Raw genomic sequence first — 20,514 nt, forward strand, 5'->3', positions numbered from 1 at the left:
GGCCAAATAGTAAAGGCAGTAGTAGAGTTTCACTTGCCTGATAAGATGCTAGCTCTAATAACCCCACACTTTAAGGATTTATTTGGGGCCACAGTCAGGAAAAAAGCCACTTGAATCAGTATCTTTTCCATCTAGTCTCTGTGTAGCAAAACTAGAATTTCAGGTGCGTTTTTCGTTGTCAGGAAAGAAATTTCATGTTCCATTTCACAATGGCATAAACCCTGCAGCAAGAGACCCTCAGCAGATGTATGTGTAAAGGGCTTTAAGGTTGCCATTGGACTTTATATTGAATGAAAATCTTTGATATTTGGGTAACTGGTGTGGTTGGAAATAGTTTGGTGACTGTACTGACTAACAGCTAACACTGAAAGGAGGGAATGGGAGCCTTTGGGCAGACAACTGCTTGGGCACTAGAAAAATAATCAGTACATCTCAGAAGTGTTTGTTAAGTTTTAAATACTGGTGGGGTAAGGAGCTGCTTCTGGCAGGCATGCTCTCAAGATACCCTGCAAGGAACAATAGCAGGGGACTTCAGGAAGAAGAGTGTGAAACAAGTACGTACGACCTGAGCACTGCATTTTCAAACAAGACTGCACACAAAATGACCCAACTTTATAGTACCTCAAATTGACTCTAATGGATGGTTTATATTATGAAAAAAGGCACACTCCGAGTGTTAATGTCATGTATGATAGAAGAAAAACTGCTTCCTGAGCCTGCACTATTCCAGGGTCTTACTGTTCACTTGCCTTGTTTTGGGGACACATGGCAGAGCCAAAATTTTTGGAGAAAGCAAGGCAGGATGGTGTCTCCCACCTGGGACTTTTGCCTTTGGTGATGAGAGGTGGTCTCTGATTAGAGAGCTGTGTGAAAAAATGCACATAGGATATGGGAGGTCAGAAACAGTAGGAGATTTCAGGCCACTGTGTTCTGCATCTCATGCACTGGGATGAACGGTAGAGCTGTCGGAGAGTGTGCTCCAGTTGATGATCCAGATGAGAAGTATAATTCAGAGATGCTCTTCATTACCCTCTTATGACCCCTATCTCTTTCCACTAGTGATAGAAAGAGTATAAAGAACAATCCTAATTTAGCTTATTATATTGTAAATATGCAGTGTGAGTAGCCTGCTGTGGATCCAGTTCGGTGTCTTGACTCTAGTCACATCTTTGATTTTATACAGGTATAGCTCAAAGCTAATTCAAGAGCTTGAGTTCAGAACCACAGGTTCTGTACCTTACATTTTCTTTGCATGGCTTTGTCAATAGGCTTCACCAGTTTCTACCATCTTTTGGATTTTGGTTCTATGGGTCCATTTGCTTGTGTCTACCACTCTTACATTTGCTTTTTTCCTGCTCTCCATTGCTTCCACCTTTCTTCTTGTCTTTCACTGTCCCTAGCCTGCAGGACAGGCACCTCTGACACCAGCCCCAGATATAGATAGTGACAAATACCTGAAGTTTAACCCTGACAGGTTACTTCTGTTTCTGGTGAGATCTCAATATTCAGACTTCCAAGTTATTACACTGTACATGGAAAATGTGCCCAGGATAGACTTTCCATTAAACTGTATTTAAATTGGAAGAGAATGCTGGCATGTCTACAAGTATTCCACAATTAGATCCCAAAATACTGAGGCTAGTTAATCTTTTGGAAGAACAAAAACTCTTACTGATTTATATTTAGCAGAGGGAATGCATTTTAAAAACACAGTCTATATGAGGCCCCTAGAAGAAAACATCTTTTACATTGATTTGTAGTGCATGGAAATACTGTGTGGCCATAAAATATTTGCAGTCAGGCTCTGCTTTTATGTAGCTACTTTTTTGTAGTGTGAACTGTCATGAACCTTCTGAGAGTGGCTGGTCTGCTGACTACGGGCTGTGCAGGGAAACACTGCTACCTCTGGGGCAGCAGTTTAGGTGTTCATCACAGCTGTGCCCGGTATGGCAGGAGGGGAAGGGAAAAAGCAGTGTACGGTGGAAACACTTGACTTGTAAAGATAAAGCTTTGGTTCTAAACTGATGCAAAGTTTGTACCTGTACCGTACCGTCTAGCTCAGGTGCCTGCCTCTGCCAGGGGGGAGGGTGTGTGATATCTGGGGAGAGCACTTGTGGAGTCACTGTTTTGCTTCCTGGCAGACCTGCAGGAGGGACATGGGTGAGGGCAGAAACTGAACTTGCCCTCTGTGTGTGCTCATACTAAGCTAGAGGAGCAGAGGTGCTGTTGGTGCTGATCTCAGCAGCACTGGTCTTAGTTAACTGGCTTGCCGAAGGGGACGGTTTCCAGAAAAGGAGCTATGGCAGGGAACTGGTTCATTAATGCAGAGAAGAAAATTCACTTATTTTATAAAGTGTACATAATCTTATGGACAACAGTGTATCAGTTTACCTTTGAGAAGATAAGGATTATCAAGAGGAGGTAGCATGGAAAGTTTGGGGTTTTATAATTCATTCTGTCCCACCATCTGCAGCATGGACAGATCAGCCACCACCCCAGGCAAGCTGTTCCTCCTCCTCTTGAAGCATTAGATGTTAGCAAAGGAGAAGGTTCCCAAACTGCACATTTGCAAGAGAAAGATAAACAGAATTCTTAAAACATCCCTAAATCTTAAACAGAACTGGACTTAATCTTGCTTTCTTTTGTTAGAATACATAAATATGTTTTTACATTTCTCGTTAGTCTGCTGACAGATATGACCTGATCACCGCAGAGCAAAAACACTCTAAATCAAGAAAGAGATCTTGGATGCTTCCAGAGCACCATTTTTTACTTTGATCTTCTCATTTTCTACTTACAACTTTTAACTTACGATGCCTTAATAATAATAATAATAAAGATGCACCAAGATGAAAAGCGAGTAAGGTCAGAAGTGTATTGCTGCTCTCAAAAATAACTAATTATATGGCATAGGCAAGCCGCTTCTGCCTGTGGATCAGAGAAGCTGCTAGAAGATGGTGTGGGAGAAGCAGCTGCTGCTGCTGGAGAGATCTCAGTCTCCCTTTCATGGACCTGGCTGGACCCTAGGGGACGTGGCTCCTGGGGAATTCATCCTGCTGCTGCCCAGCATCTTTCTGGGGGGCTGCTCACCCCCTCTCTCCTTACCCAGCAGACAGGAGCATATGGCTGCTTACTTATGCTCTTGCTGTTCTTATGTGCTTAGTGGACTTATGGGCCACAGGGGCTCAGGGGAGATTGGCATGGGGAGAGGGTGAGGAGGAAGCCTGCAAAGGGTGGGCTGCACCCAGGAGAAGTGAAGCAGTGCTGGAGGTCTGGCGACTGTCCTCCGTGGTGTGCTTCATCAGTGACTGAATTGCTGCAATGACTGTGAGAGATGCTGAGTAAACAGGACCTAAGTAGGGACCAGGAAATGGTTAATGATTACACAGCATCATTACTGAAGATATGAAGTTTAAAAAATTACTTATAAAGGGGAGGGGTTTCTCAACAGCCTTATGTGCACATAGAAATACATATTCACACGCCTCTCCTCTGAGGTCATCTTTTCTTCACAAATAAAAAGGGCATTCTCAGCCATCTTTGTGGTGGTTGGTATTTTTAATTGCTTGCAATTAAAAGTGCTGTCAGCTGGATTGCTCCTCCTGGAGATGGTGTGTGTGAAGTTTGCCTCCCCAGCTCAGTCCTGCCCTGCCGTCCTCTCCTCCTGCCTTTCCTGCATTTCAGGAGTCTTCCTTACCTTCCTTCCCACATCTGGCAGCATCTCCTCTAGGCTCTGCCTAGAAGCAACTTCTCATTTCTCTCTGGGTAATTTCAACCACAGACATTAGTTCAGCCATATCCTTCCTACAATCAATTGACAGATCCACCTCTCCTCTGTAATACTTATATCTCCTTTGGCCAACCTAAATTTTCGCTCTGGGTTGTTGTTTTTTGTCTTTTTAATAAAATGTTACAAACAACTCAGGCTTAATATACATGAAGCAGAGTTCTTATTCTCCTATCACTACTCAGCTCTTTTACCTTCTTTTTTCAAGCTGTATAAAAATTGCCACCCTCCTGGCTAACGCCCATGGCCTCAGCACTGTCTTCAAGCAAGCCTTTGTAAAGCCGCACATCTGAGTTAAGTCCACGGGTTCAGCTGGTGTTGCTAAAAAAGCCCCACACCCAGATAATTCCCTGGCACTCCTGGAGAGGCTATTGACTCTGCAGGAGTGACTTGAACAGGGCACATTTCTGCTCCTCAGCTACTGCACTGCATGTGCTGGAGAGCAAATGCTGCTGAGCAGAGGCAGAGGAAATGGCAGTCTCTGCTTCAGCCCATCCTCCTAAACCCACTCAAACACATCACTGTCCTAAGTCTTGCATATTCTGCCTGCATCTGTCCCATCTTCAGGACACAGCCTTTCCCCTTTCTGTAAGCCTCAGTCTTTTCTGCCATTGACAAACAAAGTCTTGCCACACTTGTATTTATTCCAAATTTCTGCTGGAATAATAAGTAATAAATTCCCTCTGCCCTTACTGTCACTTTTTGCATCTCTTTCACTATTTTTATTTTTCTCTATGAAATTAAATATCAGCTTCTTCACTTTGAAGGCTCCTCACAAACTAAAAATTAGCTACCACCCACTAGTCAGGTTTGAGAGATGGATCCATTGTGGTTCAACTCCAGTTTCTGGAGTTGCCCAATTTTTGTACTGAGGGGATTTCTCATAGGTGTCTGTAAAACCACCCCTCTTGTCTTTCAGATCTGTTACTTTAAACATAGCCTTGCTTTTTGGTCTAATAATAAAAAAAAAAAAAAAAAGAAAAGTACAACTTCAAGCCCCACCCTGGCTGGTATTATCTCCTTTCATGTGCATGTGCGCTCTCTGCACCTGCCTCTTGTCTTGTAGTTTGCAATTTAAATGGAAAATCTTACACTATGTGCGAACCTACTCTTTTGATACATCTTGTCACTGCTAAAATAGCACAGATGAAAATAAGTTATGTTTTGGCTTTCACTTGTTTTGGAGTGTTGGACGGGAGTGCTAGATCTGACCTGCTGGCTGAGATCCACCTTGTAGGTATGTCTCTAATTCACTAAGGTTTAACCCAAGATGCTCCATAATGCTCCGGAATTAACACTTTGCATTTCTGTCATTGAATGCCCCAACATCTGCAAAGCTGTAGTCTGTCTTCGTGGAAGAGCAAAGTTGTTGGTTTTTTTTTGCCTCCTGGTCATCTTTTAATGCCAAGATGAGTAGTTGACTGTGATGACAGCAATCTGATAAGGTTGTTGCCATCGTGACAGGCACAGGGAGAGTTGGATGATACATGGAGATACGTGATGATACTGGAGATACATGATTACTTATTCCTTCAAGAACAGCAAACATGCTTTTAAGGGCAGTGAAGAAACCCTTGTTTTTAATTTACATTAATTTATGGCTCTCTTTCTTCTGTGCACATGCCCTGGGTCAGGCTGCATGTGAGAAAACAAGGTTAGCAACCCTTTTTCAGTTTCCACTGGTATTAAGCTAATATTTATTTTTAGTAAACTGTATCTTGAAGTGTGCTTTTAAGAATCCATTTGCAAAGCCTAGCACAACAAATTCATCATGATTTTCTCCTTCTGAACTTTATTAACAAATGTGAAGGATCAGTATAACTAGTTATGCTGTATTTCACTGATAATTCTTGAAAGTATGGGACCACCTCAGAAAGCAGTGAGGCTTATAAGCATTCATCTCATAGTTGAGTTTTTTTTCTCCCTGTGTTGCAGTAACCGTCCAGCTTTGGAAATTCTGTGCAGGTACTTTTTCATGACCAGGGCTTTTCTGCTCCGCTGTGTGTGCATCCCTGGGACAATGTTTCCCTTGTGTTCTCCATATCTACACATGGTTTCTTTTTCTTCCTTCTCAGAATCCTTCTTTTAAATGCTTATACAGTAAGGCCACCTGCCAGGCAAAGCACGGTCTGTCAGCCTCTTTTGATAATGTAATGATTTTGAAACCCTTTGCTGCTTTCATAGTGTGGCGCTTTGCCCTGTCCGCTCTATTCATTGTCACTAGCCTGCAGGACAGTGACTTCTCTCCTCCTCCCCAAGTGGACAGGGATTTGTTGTTCCTACTTTTGTTCCTACTTACAACTGCGTGTTAGTCACTAGGCTCTGTTTTGAAGTCATCCTTTCTGTTTCTTTCAATTCTGTATGCTGCTTATTTTAAATGCTCCAAGAAGTTAATCTTAAATACCTTGCAGTTAGTTTTCAGTCTGAAATGAGTTTTGACAGTATTCTGATTGTGCCGATTGAGATCTTTTTCATCTGGAAAAAGTGCATTTTAAAAAAACTTAATCCAGTCATTTCTTGCAGCATTTAAGAAATCCCAAGCCTTTAAGATTATGCCTAATGTTTGCAGAGAATGGACACTTCTGATGAAAGCCCCTAACAGGCTTTAGGATGTGCTTTGCTAAGCTGAGAACATCCAATGCTGCCTTTAATATAGCATGTGGGTGTTGCCAGGCCTTGAGATCCAGGAGACCAGGGACATCTAATGCACATGGTGGGAGAAGTGTGGCACCTTTGGGGTAATATTCTGCTTCCTCGAACAGGGCTGCAAAAAGGATGTGCTTGGGTGTGGGACACTGAAGGCTGAGTGGTTCAGACTGCTTCATGTTGTGGTTCATGTTAACGTCTCCTTCACCTTGGCTTACTAAAGGTTTCAGAAGATCCAGCCCATGTGTTTGTGGCTCAGGGGAGCAAGCGGTACATTAGCACTTTTGCCACTCTCTTGGCAGGGCTCATGGTATTAGGGGCAGATTGTGTTTGGGCTTCAAAGCCAATACTGAGAGAAATGGTTCAAACAGCATCTATTATTTGGCCTGAATTGAAAGCTGATGTCTCTCTATGAGTGAGCAGATGCTGTTTTATGTGACCCTCAACATGAAACCTGGAAAGCTATACAGGGGTCCATGGTGGGTCTCTAGGTTTGTAGCCTTTTGACACAGAGGCTGTTTGCAAACAGGGATGATTTTCATCCTGTGACTTTTGTCATGAGATATCAGTCTGCATAGTCATGGCATGTTGTCACAACTCCTGCTTGTCAGGGGGAAGTTGTGTTATATTGTGGAATGGGAGGCTTTTAGTGTCCTTGAACACGCTGTTATATTTCAGCCTTCTTTCAGATACTTCTTTGTTTGAAATGTTTATTTCAAGCAATTACTTCACTTTGCTTTTGTTAGGTGACTGATAAGTCAGATTGTGTCAGAGGAGGAGTCTGGAACAGGCTCTCACTTAATGGAGTCTTGCACGGTTGCTGTGAAATCAGGAGGACTTTTGCCTATTTTGCCAGCTGAAGCTCTGGGTTTGTGAGTTTCACTTAGTTCTTTTACATAAAGAAAAAAAAAAATTAAAACCTACTGCAAGGGCCCCAGCTGTAGTGTACCAATTTTGCTGGTAGCAAAGGCTGAGGATGTCAAAATGTGTAGTAGTTTAAACAAGGAATGGGAGAAGGCTGGAATCCAGGTCCAGCCCAGTGAGAACAAAAACTTTAAGTGGATGATTTATTTTATTTTTAGCCAGCCAAGTAAGGAAAGCAATTTATCTCGCCAGCTTGTGTTGCTAAAGTGTCCCTTTCCTTGTCTAAGTCCAGGGTTAGGTGGTTGTGTTGCCATCTGAAGTTGCATGGTGTCTCCTCCTTTTTGAGTGGACATGCTGCCCTGAAGAAATTGAGCAAAGGTCTTTGTATTTGACCCATTGCTTTGTAACATCTCCAAGTACTTGTAAGTAATCCTATTTAATAATGCTATTTTAATAATCCTATTATTAAATAGTTGCACTTTTTAAAAATGAAGGCCTTTTCTGGTCCTTACCTGAGTGTGTTCATCATGTGGGAGTCATTGCTGTTTAAGAGCATTTGGAAGAATGAAGGGGGTCTCCTCTCCGTTTGCATTATCCATGGATAATGGTGCAAGCTGCTCCTGGGGTGGTTTCTTCCATTCCCATAGAGCATGATGGCCCTGCTTTTCAGCTGTCTGCATATGGGGCACTCATCCTGCAGGTGCTAATCTGGCATGGGTTTGACCCATTCTCACTCAGCAGTGCTGGACCATCACAGCAAATAAGCATTCCTCTAAGACCCTTCCCATGGGGCCAGGCAGGACCCTATGGCTCCATCATGCTGCTCTAGCAGATGCTCTGGATGTATGCAGTGCTGTTATCAGAGTCTGTTTTGAAAGCTGTGGGAAGTTTTGCTAACTCCATTACTGTATTTTAAAAGGGCACAATGTCCTATGGAGAGGTGCAACAGCTACTATCGCAGCCAAGTTATCTGGTAAAATTAGAGCACTGGGATTTACAATCAGATTAAAATGTGTGTGCCTTTGGACTGCACAAATTTGTTTTGGTGAGTGATTGCTAGCAAAAAGTTTTAACTACAAAATTCAGATCTGAATGTAAAGATGGCAGGAATTGAATGTATATTCACTGGCAGCTTCTTCTCTTTCACGTAATATGCACCCTATCAAAGAAATGTTGAATAAAACAAGACTGGAAATTACCACTAAAAGAATTTTTCATATTTCTCTACGGATTGCTTTTAAATTATCTAAAACAGTTGATTATATCCTTCAATATTCAATACGTTTCAGAAATGATTGTGACTTCATATATATGTTAGAGAAGCTGAAAAATTTAAGAATGGAAGTTTCTATGATGTTTGATGTGTATTTTTAGTTAGTCTACCTATAAAAAAGGGGTATAGCAAAAACAGAGACACAGCTAAGAGATGAGCAATGAGGAGATCCAGTGGCCTGAAAAATTTCTGCTAAAAAAGAAGCTGGGGTGGTTTGCTTTGACTGTCTGTCAGCAGACTTGTCCCTGCAGACCAGCAAGACCCACCTGGGGAGGTAGAGTGGAGCAAGGTTAAGTCAGCCACTCTTGCTGGCTCTGACTCATAAGCATTTGTGATGGTGAACAGCATCATGTTTGCTATGATGAAGGAAATATGTCTTTGCAAAATACCATTAAGCATGAGGAACTCATCAGCAAGGTGTTGCTAAAGGTGGAGGCTTAACGTGGTTCCAGAGGGGTGGTAGTACAGAACATATCTGGCTTGGAAAAAAGCTAGTGATACTGCAAGGGATTCAACCTCCTGTTCTTTGGGGCATAAGACAGGCTCCAATTAAACATGTCTTAGGAGGCAGCCTCAGAAAGTTCTGTCTGCATAGGTGCTGCAGCTTGTGTTGTCTTCTTACCGCCTGGTCCGGGTGCACTGCCCCAGGTCAGTAGCATGCCCAAAGGGAAAAGGTCAGACTCATGTAAGCTTCTCCATCCTGACCTTCCCTTCGCTATGTCAAACTCCTTATTTCTTCTCCTCCATGTGGTAGGAACAGGAGAAGGAAGGTGACTTACTTTCCACACAATCTTTAGCATCAAATAACTGGCAGTCAGTTCATCTCTCCCTTGAAACATTAATTAAAGTCTTTAAAAGTTTGTCTGGCATTGCTGCTCTGTTCTGAAGGGGTAACACTGTTGCTGAAAATGGGAGCTAAAACCAGCAAGGAGATGAGAAGGCTGAAGTGACTGATGCTGAAGCTGAATTAAAATGTTCTCTTCAGAAATCAGGATTTTAAGTTCTGTTGGTAGTTATTCAGGCTCACCCTGATGATGTGCCATTACAACTTCATGTAGCTACAAGCTAAAACTGCTCAAAGGCTTGGAGGAACAGGTCCAGGCCTTTTATTACAAAAAGTTACATTAGAGGTGTCAGCATTATTTTATAGTAGCTATATAAAGACATAACTGTCAGTAATTAATTTGAATGAAGTTAGTTTCTATAGTTTGTGTGTTTGAGGAGTAGAGGTTTTTAACCATACTGTTTAGTCATGTATCTTAACAGCACAAATTGGCACATTGTTAAGGTCGTATTTGCTTTTGTTGCATCCCTGAGTCTATCGCTGAATAATCCTTTATTCTGTTGATACTCTGTTTCCAAATCTATGAGTATGTCCTCCCAAACATATGTGCATAATGTAGTGTGTATATGCACACAAGGAAAAGGAAGCAGATGACTTGTGTTCGGTATAATGATTGTTTTGTGCTTGAACTGCTGCAGGCTCCCTGCAGAAAAGAAGCTCACGCATCCATTTGTTCATGAACAAAGCTGCTGTCGTGACTGCTGTTTGTGCATTGACTCTTCGTGTTAGAGAAAGACGTAATCTCCTCTCCGCTTCATAGCCTTTCTCCTGCTTCGCTTTCCTCACTGTAATTATAGCATGCTGATCAATGCCTTCATGATAAGTGGGATCTCAGCTGAGGTTCCCATCTATGGAGGAGAGAGGAGAATGGATGATGGTTGGTGGGGGAATCCAGGTGGGTTATTGCTGAGTGGTGCTTGAGAATAAATTAGCAATGTATGTGTCTGAGCTGGCACTTAGCATGGGTGGATAGGACAGCATCCAAAGACACATGGAGGCAAGGATCAATGGATTTGCTGTTGCAAAGGAGGAGTGAGATAAATGGTCAAGTTGTGTGGGATTCCTTTAGAAGTGGAAGATTTTTCCCTAAGTGTGACAACTTTGATACAGCAGCTTCACATGTGCTTTGCTCCAGTTTTGGAACCAATTCTTCCTTCTTTTCCGATGTGTGGCCTCACGATGGCCTGTGATTTCAGTGCTGGGCTGTGGTCCCCATGTTGTGCTCTGTCAGATGGGAGCCTTTGGTATCCTTGTAGCCTTTTATCATTCCAGATGCTCTAGAAATCCATAGTGATTTACAGGGTAGGGATTTGACTAACTTTTATTTTTATCTGTAGTTCCCCACTGAAGTACTCCTGCTTATTTTTGCACTGAAAACTTTCTTTACTCAAAACAGATGTGAAACCCATTTTTCCTCATTCTCCTTTCAGATTCCATAGGTGGATCATTTTCAACTTCCTCCCACCGATGCCACCACAAGCAGAAGCACTGTCTCCCCATCCCACAGTGTGGAGCTCTGTCCATCAGCCCTCTGCTTTTCCATCCTCACACAAAGGGATCCCAGATTGTCATGGACACAACACAGAAGGCAGTGAAGCGCCAGTCTAGCTTCTGCAATGCCATTACCTTCAGCAACAGGCCCATTGTTATTTATGAACAAGTCAGACTTAAGGTGAGTGAATGATACCTTCCCTTATTGCCATGGAAGCTGCTGTGAATGAATGCTGGGGTGTACCAGGCTTTGAAGCTTGCATCAGATCTTTAGCCCTTCCTTGAAAAGCACAGTAGGCAGATCTTGTCCTTAAAGATCTGTGATCTTTGTTGGTACTTCTGCTTTTGTCACTGTAGTTCTTGGAGCATTGGTACAGACTGCTGTAGAAACTGGGAACAAAAGGGAAATCCATACTCCAAAAGAGTTTATCTTGATGTTAGAAAAGGAACAACAGATTAAGTTGAGATTGCTTGGAAAAGAGCAAGAAAAAAGGGCTGTATTGGTCAGTTGGAAAGGCTGCAGCCTCAGTATCTCTCTAGCCAATATGTCCTCTAGGCTTTGCGTGAAAGGGGTGAGGTGAGTATTTAATGCATTCAGTTCCACAACAAGCACTTTTCTTCCTATAATCAAGGCAAACAGTGAAGGCTGGTCTTATGGAGGTGGAAGTCAGCCTCTCTAAAGCCAACAGATAAGAGGTGAAAGGGACCTGGGAGTGAAGGTGCTTGCTCATGTGCTTAGTAGGGAAGATAAGATGGTTTGGCCGAAAGGATGAAAGAGGCAGTCAGTTCTGTCACAGTTGCCATCTAAGTCTAAGAAAAGGATCTTTCTAGCAGTCTGCTGACTGCTTTGTTGAATCAGTCGCCTGATAGCATTAAGGTCAGAAGAGAGAACATTCAGGCATCACATTTTTCTTACTGGTAGAGGCTGATTTCACTTCCTTTGTGTCTGTGGCAGCCAGGAGGATGGAGTTAGCATCCCTTGTGCTGCGGCTGGTATGGGAAGTTCAGCTCCTCTAAGACAGCATGATGACTTCTTCCCAGTGAAGAAATTCATCAGTCCTCTTAGGAACTGAAACACTTTTTAGGAGCTTGGGCCACTTTAAACTTAATCCACAGATACTTTCTGACCTTTATGCCCTCTAGTTTGTGGGACTGCTTTTTTCTGTTCTTAGCTGATTTCATGCCTTTCATTGGCACAAAGTAGGTCCTCATCTTTGGCAACTTTAGTTGATGGCACACATGAAAGGTCTGCTTGCAAATCCTTCATTTATGCACAAGGAGTTTTCCGGGAGGTTTATCTGCATATAGCTACTGAGTCTGGGACCTACAGCAGCGTATCAGCCTTCCCTGCCTCTTCCTTTATGGCCAGCGAAGGAGCAAGAAATGTCTTCTTTTGAAAATACGCAGAGATATCAGGCTCAGGCCCATAGACAGAAAATACCTCCTACAGGTTTATGTTTCCTGTGGAGCTCTTGCTGCTTCTATTCAGGCTAGAATCCCAGCAGGACTCACTCACATTGCCTAGTGGGATTTTTTTCCATGTTGGCCAGAAGTCTGGACAACCAACCACAAAAATTTATTTGGGTGGAGATGAAAGCAGCATTTCATTTTTGAAAACACCATCAAGGATTTGAGTGGGCTTAGTGGTTTAAGCAGAGATTCTGGGTTATTTCTTCCTCATTCTGAAACAAGGTAGCTATCTCTGGAAATTCACACTTGTTTTTGACTGTCTATTTTAGGATTTTAGCTTGCATGTAATGTATGTGAAGAATATGCATGCAAATCTGCACAAGGGATTTACGAGCAGAGCCTCTGCTGAGTCCAGTAGGAAGGTCTTACAGGAGTAATCAGCGGGCTTCAGCAAAACTTGTACTCTAGGGATGGATGGATATGTAAAACGTCTTCACTTTTCTGACAAGTCCATCCAGCAGTTGTCTTGTTATTGTGTGTTATTGTATGCCTGTGGAAAATGGCATCTTAAACCTTCTTACCAGCTAAAGACTAACCATGAACCCAATCATTCAGGTCCTGTAAAGTCTATACTCCCTCTGGAAAACTAGAGGAAAGAAGTCCAGAGATTTCATTCTGTTTATTTGGTACTGTATCTCAGGTTTTGTTCTGTGATTGCTTTGCAGCTTTGGGAATGCCGTTAGGCGGCCAGATTTCCTCTTTCTTTACCTCTGAGATATATGTCCCGGTATATTTTTTCCGTGTAATTCAGGGAACTGCTAGGGAGAGGAGTGAGGTTGTCAAAGGTGGCACAAGGCAGTAAAGAGCAGAAGCCTGAATCTGTGGAAGCAGCCGTAGCTTAGCAGTTTGGATGTAGATTTCCCTCCCCTTCTGGTACCCAGTAGACCTCCCATGCTTTTCTCCTAGCAGTGGCTGCTGAAGAGAGAATTTAGTCCATCATTAACCATTGCCTTTTTTAGCAAAACTGTGTACCCTTTGTCCAGTTATGTCTAATTCTTGGCAGGATTTATACTAGATTTTAATTTGGATATTAGTTTGCCTGTGGTCAGGCTGTATTGTGAACTGTTTATAGGTGCTGATTAATACATGGAACATGTACAGCCTTGATTACCATATGAATATTTACTTCATGTGGCCTCTGATTGCTGTGAAGTATTGGCAAGAGACTGTGAAAGAGTAAATTGTACAAATAACAATGAGGCCATATTTATCTCAGACCCAAAAGCTTTTAGGGCTTTCAGTAAATTTGCTGCAATAAATAAACCAGGCTTTTTCTTGGAGTATGTGTATATTCCCCGTTTTGTCACATGTGTGCCTCATGCATCCCCCTTCCATTGGGAACGTGCATGATCCCATCCCATCCTGGCCAGGCATACAAAATAGCAAATCTGCTTCAGTCCTTTTTAGTGCCACCCCAGTGTCCGTCCTTTTTAGTGCCACCCCAATGTCCATCCCACAAGCAAGACTTTCCCATGGTTCCTGGGACTGAGGTCAGTGCTCAAGTGTTTCATGTAAATAGTTTAGGCGCTTGGCTGGACTGAGTAGGGATAAAGAGCAGCACTGGCTTAACTGAGGAACTCTGTTGATAGCTTTTTGCTGAAGCTCTGAGTTATTTTCTCCAATAGTTTAATTATAAATAGAAATCTCTAGGCTTTGAACAATATCTTTGTTGTGAGATTGTTATGTCCCCAAGGGCACACATTCCAGATTTGCCTTGAAAGGAACATGTGAAAGAAAAATGCAATATTTATAAATGTGATTAGAAGAGAATTCAGAAGTCCAAAGAAGATGTCTTGGCCAATCCCTTGGTGAAAATCTTGGGTTTCCAAGTTGGGATACAAGGGGCTGCTGCCATGCATTTGAGGACAAAAATCGTACAGTCCTGGACAGTTCAGTCTCTAGCACTGCCACTCATCTGAGCCATTAGCACATTGGCAGAGCAAGAAATTACAGTAAGGCAGCAAGTTTTGTGTGACATCTGGTAGGTGGTACCATCCATGTTTCTGGTCTTGTCCTGAGCCAAGAGTGAAATTGCTTGAGGCTGCCAAGGCTCTGATGGAAGAGGGCTATCTCAAGTGCTCTCGTGTTTGCTGCAGGTTCAGTGCACAAACAGAAACACCAGTTATGTGTCAACTGGCATGCAAGAACTGTCCTGGCCCCAAATGACTGGGTCCAGCATCCTTAGGTCTTTCAGTTGATAGTCTGGATGCTGACAGGCTGAATCTGTTTGAGAGGAACAATTCCCAGCAGGTTCATGCTCAACAAAATGAGAGAAAAAGTTCTCCAAGGGCATCATCTCCACCTGGGGACCATACTAACTCTAGAAGACTTCCTGCTTCCCTGGGAAGAGAGAGACCTTGTAACTGTTAGTGTTTTGAATGTGCTGCATGTGTTTAGGACCCACTGCCTGCTCCCCTCAGATCCAGTTCAGTCCAGAGACTGGTTCTTGTGAGAAGGCACCATTGACTCTGGAGGCGTCTGTGGTCCTTTGTCCTGCTGTCTCTCAGGTGCTAAAGGGTGCAAATGACACATACACCATTCCCAAAACTATAGCAGATGTTCCTGACCCCAGGCACAAGACAGGTGGGGTGCAGATGTGCACAACGTATCTTGAAAAACACCACTCACAGCTGAAATAAATAGGTTTTCCCCCATCATAAGACAACATCCATTGTCGCTTCCTAATTGTGTATTTAACATAGTTAAATACTTTAAATTGTGCTTTCCTGCACACATGTTCTCTGCTGTGAGGCTGTGATTTCATCCAATCTGACAAGCTAAACAGGGGTAAGACTATCTATCTTTTACTTGGCTGGGAAACCCAGAAAAACCCTATAGTGGTGACTATGCTTCTGGAGCCAGTGCTTTTCCCTCAGGTCACCAGAGATCCTATCATGTGAGTGCGATGGGGAAAGAGCCCTGCTGCTGCAGGTGCTGAGATGAAAGCTCTTATGGCCATTTTTGGCATATTTTGTGCGAGGATGAGTCTTAGGCCAAAAGGAATTACCCTAGAAATAGAAATGAGTCATCATGCAGCTGTAATTACATTTCACCTCTCCGCATAGATTTGATTTTCTTTTTTTTTATGTACATTGCATCTTAAGTGTGCAGCATTAGTGCTTGCAACTGAAAAGCTGCAGCAGTGTTTAGTGGGTAAAATGTTTCCTAAATCTAGCAGGCTCATCTGCACAGTGGCTGTCTGTGCTGGATGACATAAAGCCTGTAGTGTGTAAATAGATGTTCAAGTGCCAAATGCTGTTATTGCTGTTGTTATCTTTGCAGATCACTAAAAAGCAGTGCTGCTGGAGTGGGGCTCTTCGGCTCGGGTTTACTTCCAAGGATCCATCGAGGATTAACCCTGACACTTTGCCGAAGTATGCGTGCCCTGACTTGGTTTCCCAAAGCGGTTTTTGGGCCAAGGCTCTGCCAGAAGAGTTTGCAAACGAGGGAAACATCATAGCCTTCTGGGTGGACAAGAAGGGACGGGTTTTCTATCGAGTGAATGACTCCGCTGCGATGCTCTTCTTCAGTGGGGTGAGGACAGCAGAGCCCCTCTGGGCTTTGATCGATGTCTATGGACTCACCCGTGGAGTGCAGCTCTTAGGTGAGTACCTGGGTCCAAACACACAGGGATGAGGCTAACCCATCCCCATAGAAGGGCCAGCCTGATGCTGACATCCCCCTTGCTGTGTTGGGACAGGAGCAGGGAAATGGCCGTTGATCCTCCCCAGAGCATCCCATGACCTCAGCCTGGACCAGTGGGTGTTTGAAACTTAGCACATAAATATAAAATGAGTGGGAGGTGGGAAACAACCGCTACAGTATAGCACTAGAAGCCATCTGTAAGTGGATTTCTGCTCAGAGATGTTGCTCTGTCAGAGCATAGTCTGGAATGTGGCATATACCTTGTAAACTGTCTTTTTATCTCATCTGCTGCTTTCCCTATGCCAAAAGGAGGAAATGCATTTTACGTGTTATGGCTAAATCCTTCCTGGATGGCACTGTCATGATTTTCTGCCTGGTTTAATGGGAAGATTTGAAACATTAATATCTTCCAAATTACCTGGGAGACACTGTGGCTGGTTTTGCCAGAATGTTGCTTTCACAGAAGAGTTAGATTTGTCCTCTAGAGTCTGAAGGTTGGATAAATATTTGGGGTTGAAGGATGAGAAGTGCTGAGAAGACATGGCATGATGTCTTCTACCATCCTCAGCTGAAATTGAGAGAGTTTGGCATTCACAAGGACTCCATCTAGCCCCAGATATGCAGGCTGTCAAGGTTTGGGCTGTTTGAGTTTATACATCTTAACAGAACTGAAAAGAGTCTCCAAGGACCCAACTTAAGGGGCAGCTAGGTTGCTGGGGGACTAGAGGTGTCGGCATGCAGCCTTAGAGTTGGCTTTTCATTGTCACTGGGGGGGGAAATAACAGCTCTTCTCCATGTAACACTAGTTTCATGGGTCTTGTTTTCACTATGGAAAAGGTTAGATGGTACCTGCTGGCCTTCATGAGTTGAAGTGCCTTCAGAAGATGAGATGATCTTGCTAGGCTGAGAGATCCTGGCTTTTTCCTGTCATGCAGCCTGATACTTTGTTAAAAAGAAATCTTCAAGCTATATATCAAAAATTTTAATAAAGCTGCTTTCTGACAATTCTGCCTCCTTTCTGCACTGCTTGCTGTATGAAAAAACGTGGTGGCAGAACTGCCCATAGCAACCTACATGGCAGGGAAGAGGGATGTGGGTTCAGTAGGTGAAGAAACAGGGCTGATCTCTTTTTGCTGCAAAAACTACCGGTCTGAGATTGCACAAGGCAGAGGAATTGAATTTGTCGTCAGCTTTTTGCTTTCATTTCAGAGCAGAAAGATTTATCTTCGGTTGTGAATCAGAGCCACTGGGCAACTGTTTGTAGGCCAAGGTAGTGATATTTGAACTGGGATCTAGATTTTGAGCAAATATCATGCTAAGGGGTCAGTTAGGAAGAGCTTACAAATGACTCCAAGCCCTCCGGCTGTTCTAGCGAGATTTGGCGTCTCTGGGCCTGATTAATGGGGGCCCATAACTCTGGATTATGTGTTTCCTTTCAAAATGCATGAGAAATTATTTCCCATCCATCATCCACCCCTGCATTGTCCTAGTATCTTCTGCATCCCTTTCACGGGGAAAATGTGACTCTTGCCAGCCACTGACTTGCCTCTAGTCTAACAGGCTCTGGACTCTCTGGTGGGTATAAAGTCCCTGGATAAAGGAGGCAGCTTCTGAATTTACACAGTTGGCATGGAGCTCAGATATGTATTTATAGCTTGTTCCAGCAGCCTTCAGCAGGCTTTAAGCCTAGAAACTGTGCTGAAATGTCTTTGACTTGAGTCCTCTCTATCTTCATTCATTATTACACAGCACTAAAAGTCAGAGCAGGGAAATCATCGGCTGTGTTGCCTCTGGATCCTTATAGACATACCCACTGCAATATTCTGCACGCCTGTTTTAGTGTAGCAGACCACACATATAGTACAGGACAACTTGCCAAAAACTCCCAGGACTTGACAAATGAATTTCATAGCTTAGCTACAAACATATGGTTGAATTCAGCCTGGTATGGCATGCAGGGCATCTGATGGAGGCTGGGTATGCTAGAGTGGTATGTTGAACAGAAGAGCCTAGTATTTCAGATTCCAGTTCAGTGATTTATTTCCTCCCAACACCAATCATGTTCCTTCTTCCTGAACTTCACTATTTTCCAAATGACTGTAGGGTCGCAGGCTCATATTGCACCTCTGCATTGCCTCCATTTGCTTTTATGTGTATTTCACCCAAGAATCTGACCAAAAGCTTTACTATTTCTCATGGCTGTCTTTGTTTATTGCAGAATTATTCCCTCCCCACTCCCAAGAAAGTAACTTCACTTCCAAAATCAGACCTGCCCTAAGGAAAGACGTGCAGAAGTTAAGTCTTGTGTCGCTGCAAGATCCCAGCTCTGCAGCGAAATGCACAGTGTGCATTTATGATCCCAAAAGTCACAACTTCCAAAACTTCACATTTTTGTTTCACTTATCTACATTAGAGTAGCAGTTCTAGCCAAAATAAGGAACTCAATAAAGCAAGGCAATGACCAAGTCTAATGACACTGTTCCTGTGTTACAGATTAAATAGAGACTTGAGCAAAACGGGGCCCAAAACCTTGGGGGCATTAAATGATTTGCTGGAGACTATACAGCAGTGTTACCCGATTCAGGAATGCCATCAGCCTTGTTGCCCAGCTCAGTCCTGCCACGCTCTCCATCAGTGTCACAGGCATTGCACAACACTCTGGCACCACTAAACTGTGCCTGTAGATGAAAGAGAAACAGCTGGTTTGTACCTTAATTTTTCATTTCCTTCTGCTTATCACTTTACCCACAGCATCAGCCTTACTGATAATTACCCATATGTCATTACTGCTGCCAGTACACAGGTTTATGTGGCTGTCACAGATGTTCCTGGGCCCGACTGCTGTATGTTGAGAAGTAGAGCCCTTTAAGCAGCTTCTTTGCCTGCTTGGTTTTGTTCTGAAACAGGTAAAAAGAGCTTGTGTGGTCCCCTGCATCTCAGCCAAGGGGAGTTCAGAACTGAGTTTGGGCCATGTCTTGCTTGTCACTGCAGGAGTGAGTCAAAAGGAGAGACTGGCTTAAATCCACCTTGAAGGTGTCTTCAGCCATGAGGTTCACAGTGCTAACATGCTTGGTCTCAGGTGAGAGGCTTTTCCTTGCTCTACTTGCCTCTACCCACGCTATAGAGATGAAAAGGCTTAAATTCACACAGGAATCTGGTCTCTTCTGACCAGAAGGTCTCAGCTGATTTCCTGCTATGGTGTAAAGGCCTGCATGGGGGAGGTTGTTGCAATCAAGTGCATGCACGTTCTGTGTTTTAGGGCATGAGTTTGAGTGTAGATGAAGGCTTATGTGACCTGTAAACATGCCCTTATACAGTGACTCCCCTGCTGACATGCTCAACTTGCAGGCAGGATGGTTTACAGCTCTGCTTCCCTTTTTGGGCAGCTAGTTTTGCACAACTGCACTTTTACATTCTAGGATAATTTAAAGTAGTATTTACTAGAAATGTGGCTTGTCCTTATGTTATCACTTCAACATACACACATACTCATTCACACTTCAAAAAGAGTCCGAGAAAAATGGAATATAAGCAATCTGCTGCCTCACTGCTACAATAAAGCATCAAAAAAAGGACCAGCTGTTTAAATCCTGTGGTCTTCAGAGCCCTGAAGGAGGGATGGCAGCTCATGGGAACCAAATGGTGGTGTCTCACTGCTTCTTTCAAGTACTTGGCTAGTGAGCCTGGCATAGTCTAAGAAATGTTCAGGTACACTTTCTATGGACTCATTGCAGGACAGCAAGAGTGCAGCTTTTGTCAGCGATGTGTACTTATGATGTAATGTGTGTTTGCAGCATTTTCCTATAGCTTTTTGCGGGGAATTCCAGATTTTCTTGTTATATGGTGCCTTTCTGAAAATTGGCCAATTGTTTTTGGCAGTGGAATTGCAGCACAGGATTGCAGAATGGTTAAGGCTGGACCTATGAATATCGTCTAGTCCTAACATTTATGTCTTGTCTTTCGAAGCACACACATGCTCTAAAAGTATGGAAAAATGGGACAAAGAAATGATTTCAGCATATCCTTCTACCCATCCCATATTTCCAGTGGGACAGTGAGGAACTGTCTGTTCATTTTCCTTTGTCCTGTTCATTACTAGTATGGTCAACAACCAAACGCCTTTACTATTATTACTCTGTTCGTGTTCCTTTCCTATCCATCTGTATTTTCATTCATGCAGTATTTCAAAGTTGTCCTAGTCTTTTACTAGCACAGATTTGGAAAACCAAGGATAACTTTATTTAGACTGGCACACTGAGAGGCACCTGTTGAAAGCAAAGCTTCACCACCTCTTGTAAATAGCAAAAATGTGAAAAACTAGTAAGACCTTGCAAACTGGGAAAAATTTAAATGCATATGTATTAAATGTGCATGTATTAGATTTACCTGAAGTAGAAACAGTATAAATATATACTTCGGTCACAAATGCGTATAGAGATCCTAGTAGAATTAACTGGCAGTGCTGTATATTGTATTAGATATTTGGAAAATCTT

General features: G+C 43.1%; 1 protein-coding gene across 1 annotated transcript in view; it reads left to right on the forward strand.

Annotated features, from left to right (window-relative positions):
- Positions 1-20,514, forward strand: part of NEURL1 (neuralized E3 ubiquitin protein ligase 1) — a 161,820-nt gene that overhangs the window by 83,083 nt on the left and 58,223 nt on the right. The window contains exons 2-3 of the mRNA XM_030487965.1: positions 10,845-11,086; positions 15,658-15,979. Coding sequence (XP_030343825.1) covers positions 10,845-11,086; positions 15,658-15,979 — 564 coding nt within the window. The remainder of the gene's footprint in view (positions 1-10,844; positions 11,087-15,657; positions 15,980-20,514) is intronic.

This window comes from Strigops habroptila, chromosome 5 (assembly GCF_004027225.2).
Source record: "Strigops habroptila isolate Jane chromosome 5, bStrHab1.2.pri, whole genome shotgun sequence".
In the NCBI taxonomy this organism is placed as follows: domain Eukaryota; kingdom Metazoa; phylum Chordata; class Aves; order Psittaciformes; family Psittacidae; genus Strigops; species Strigops habroptila.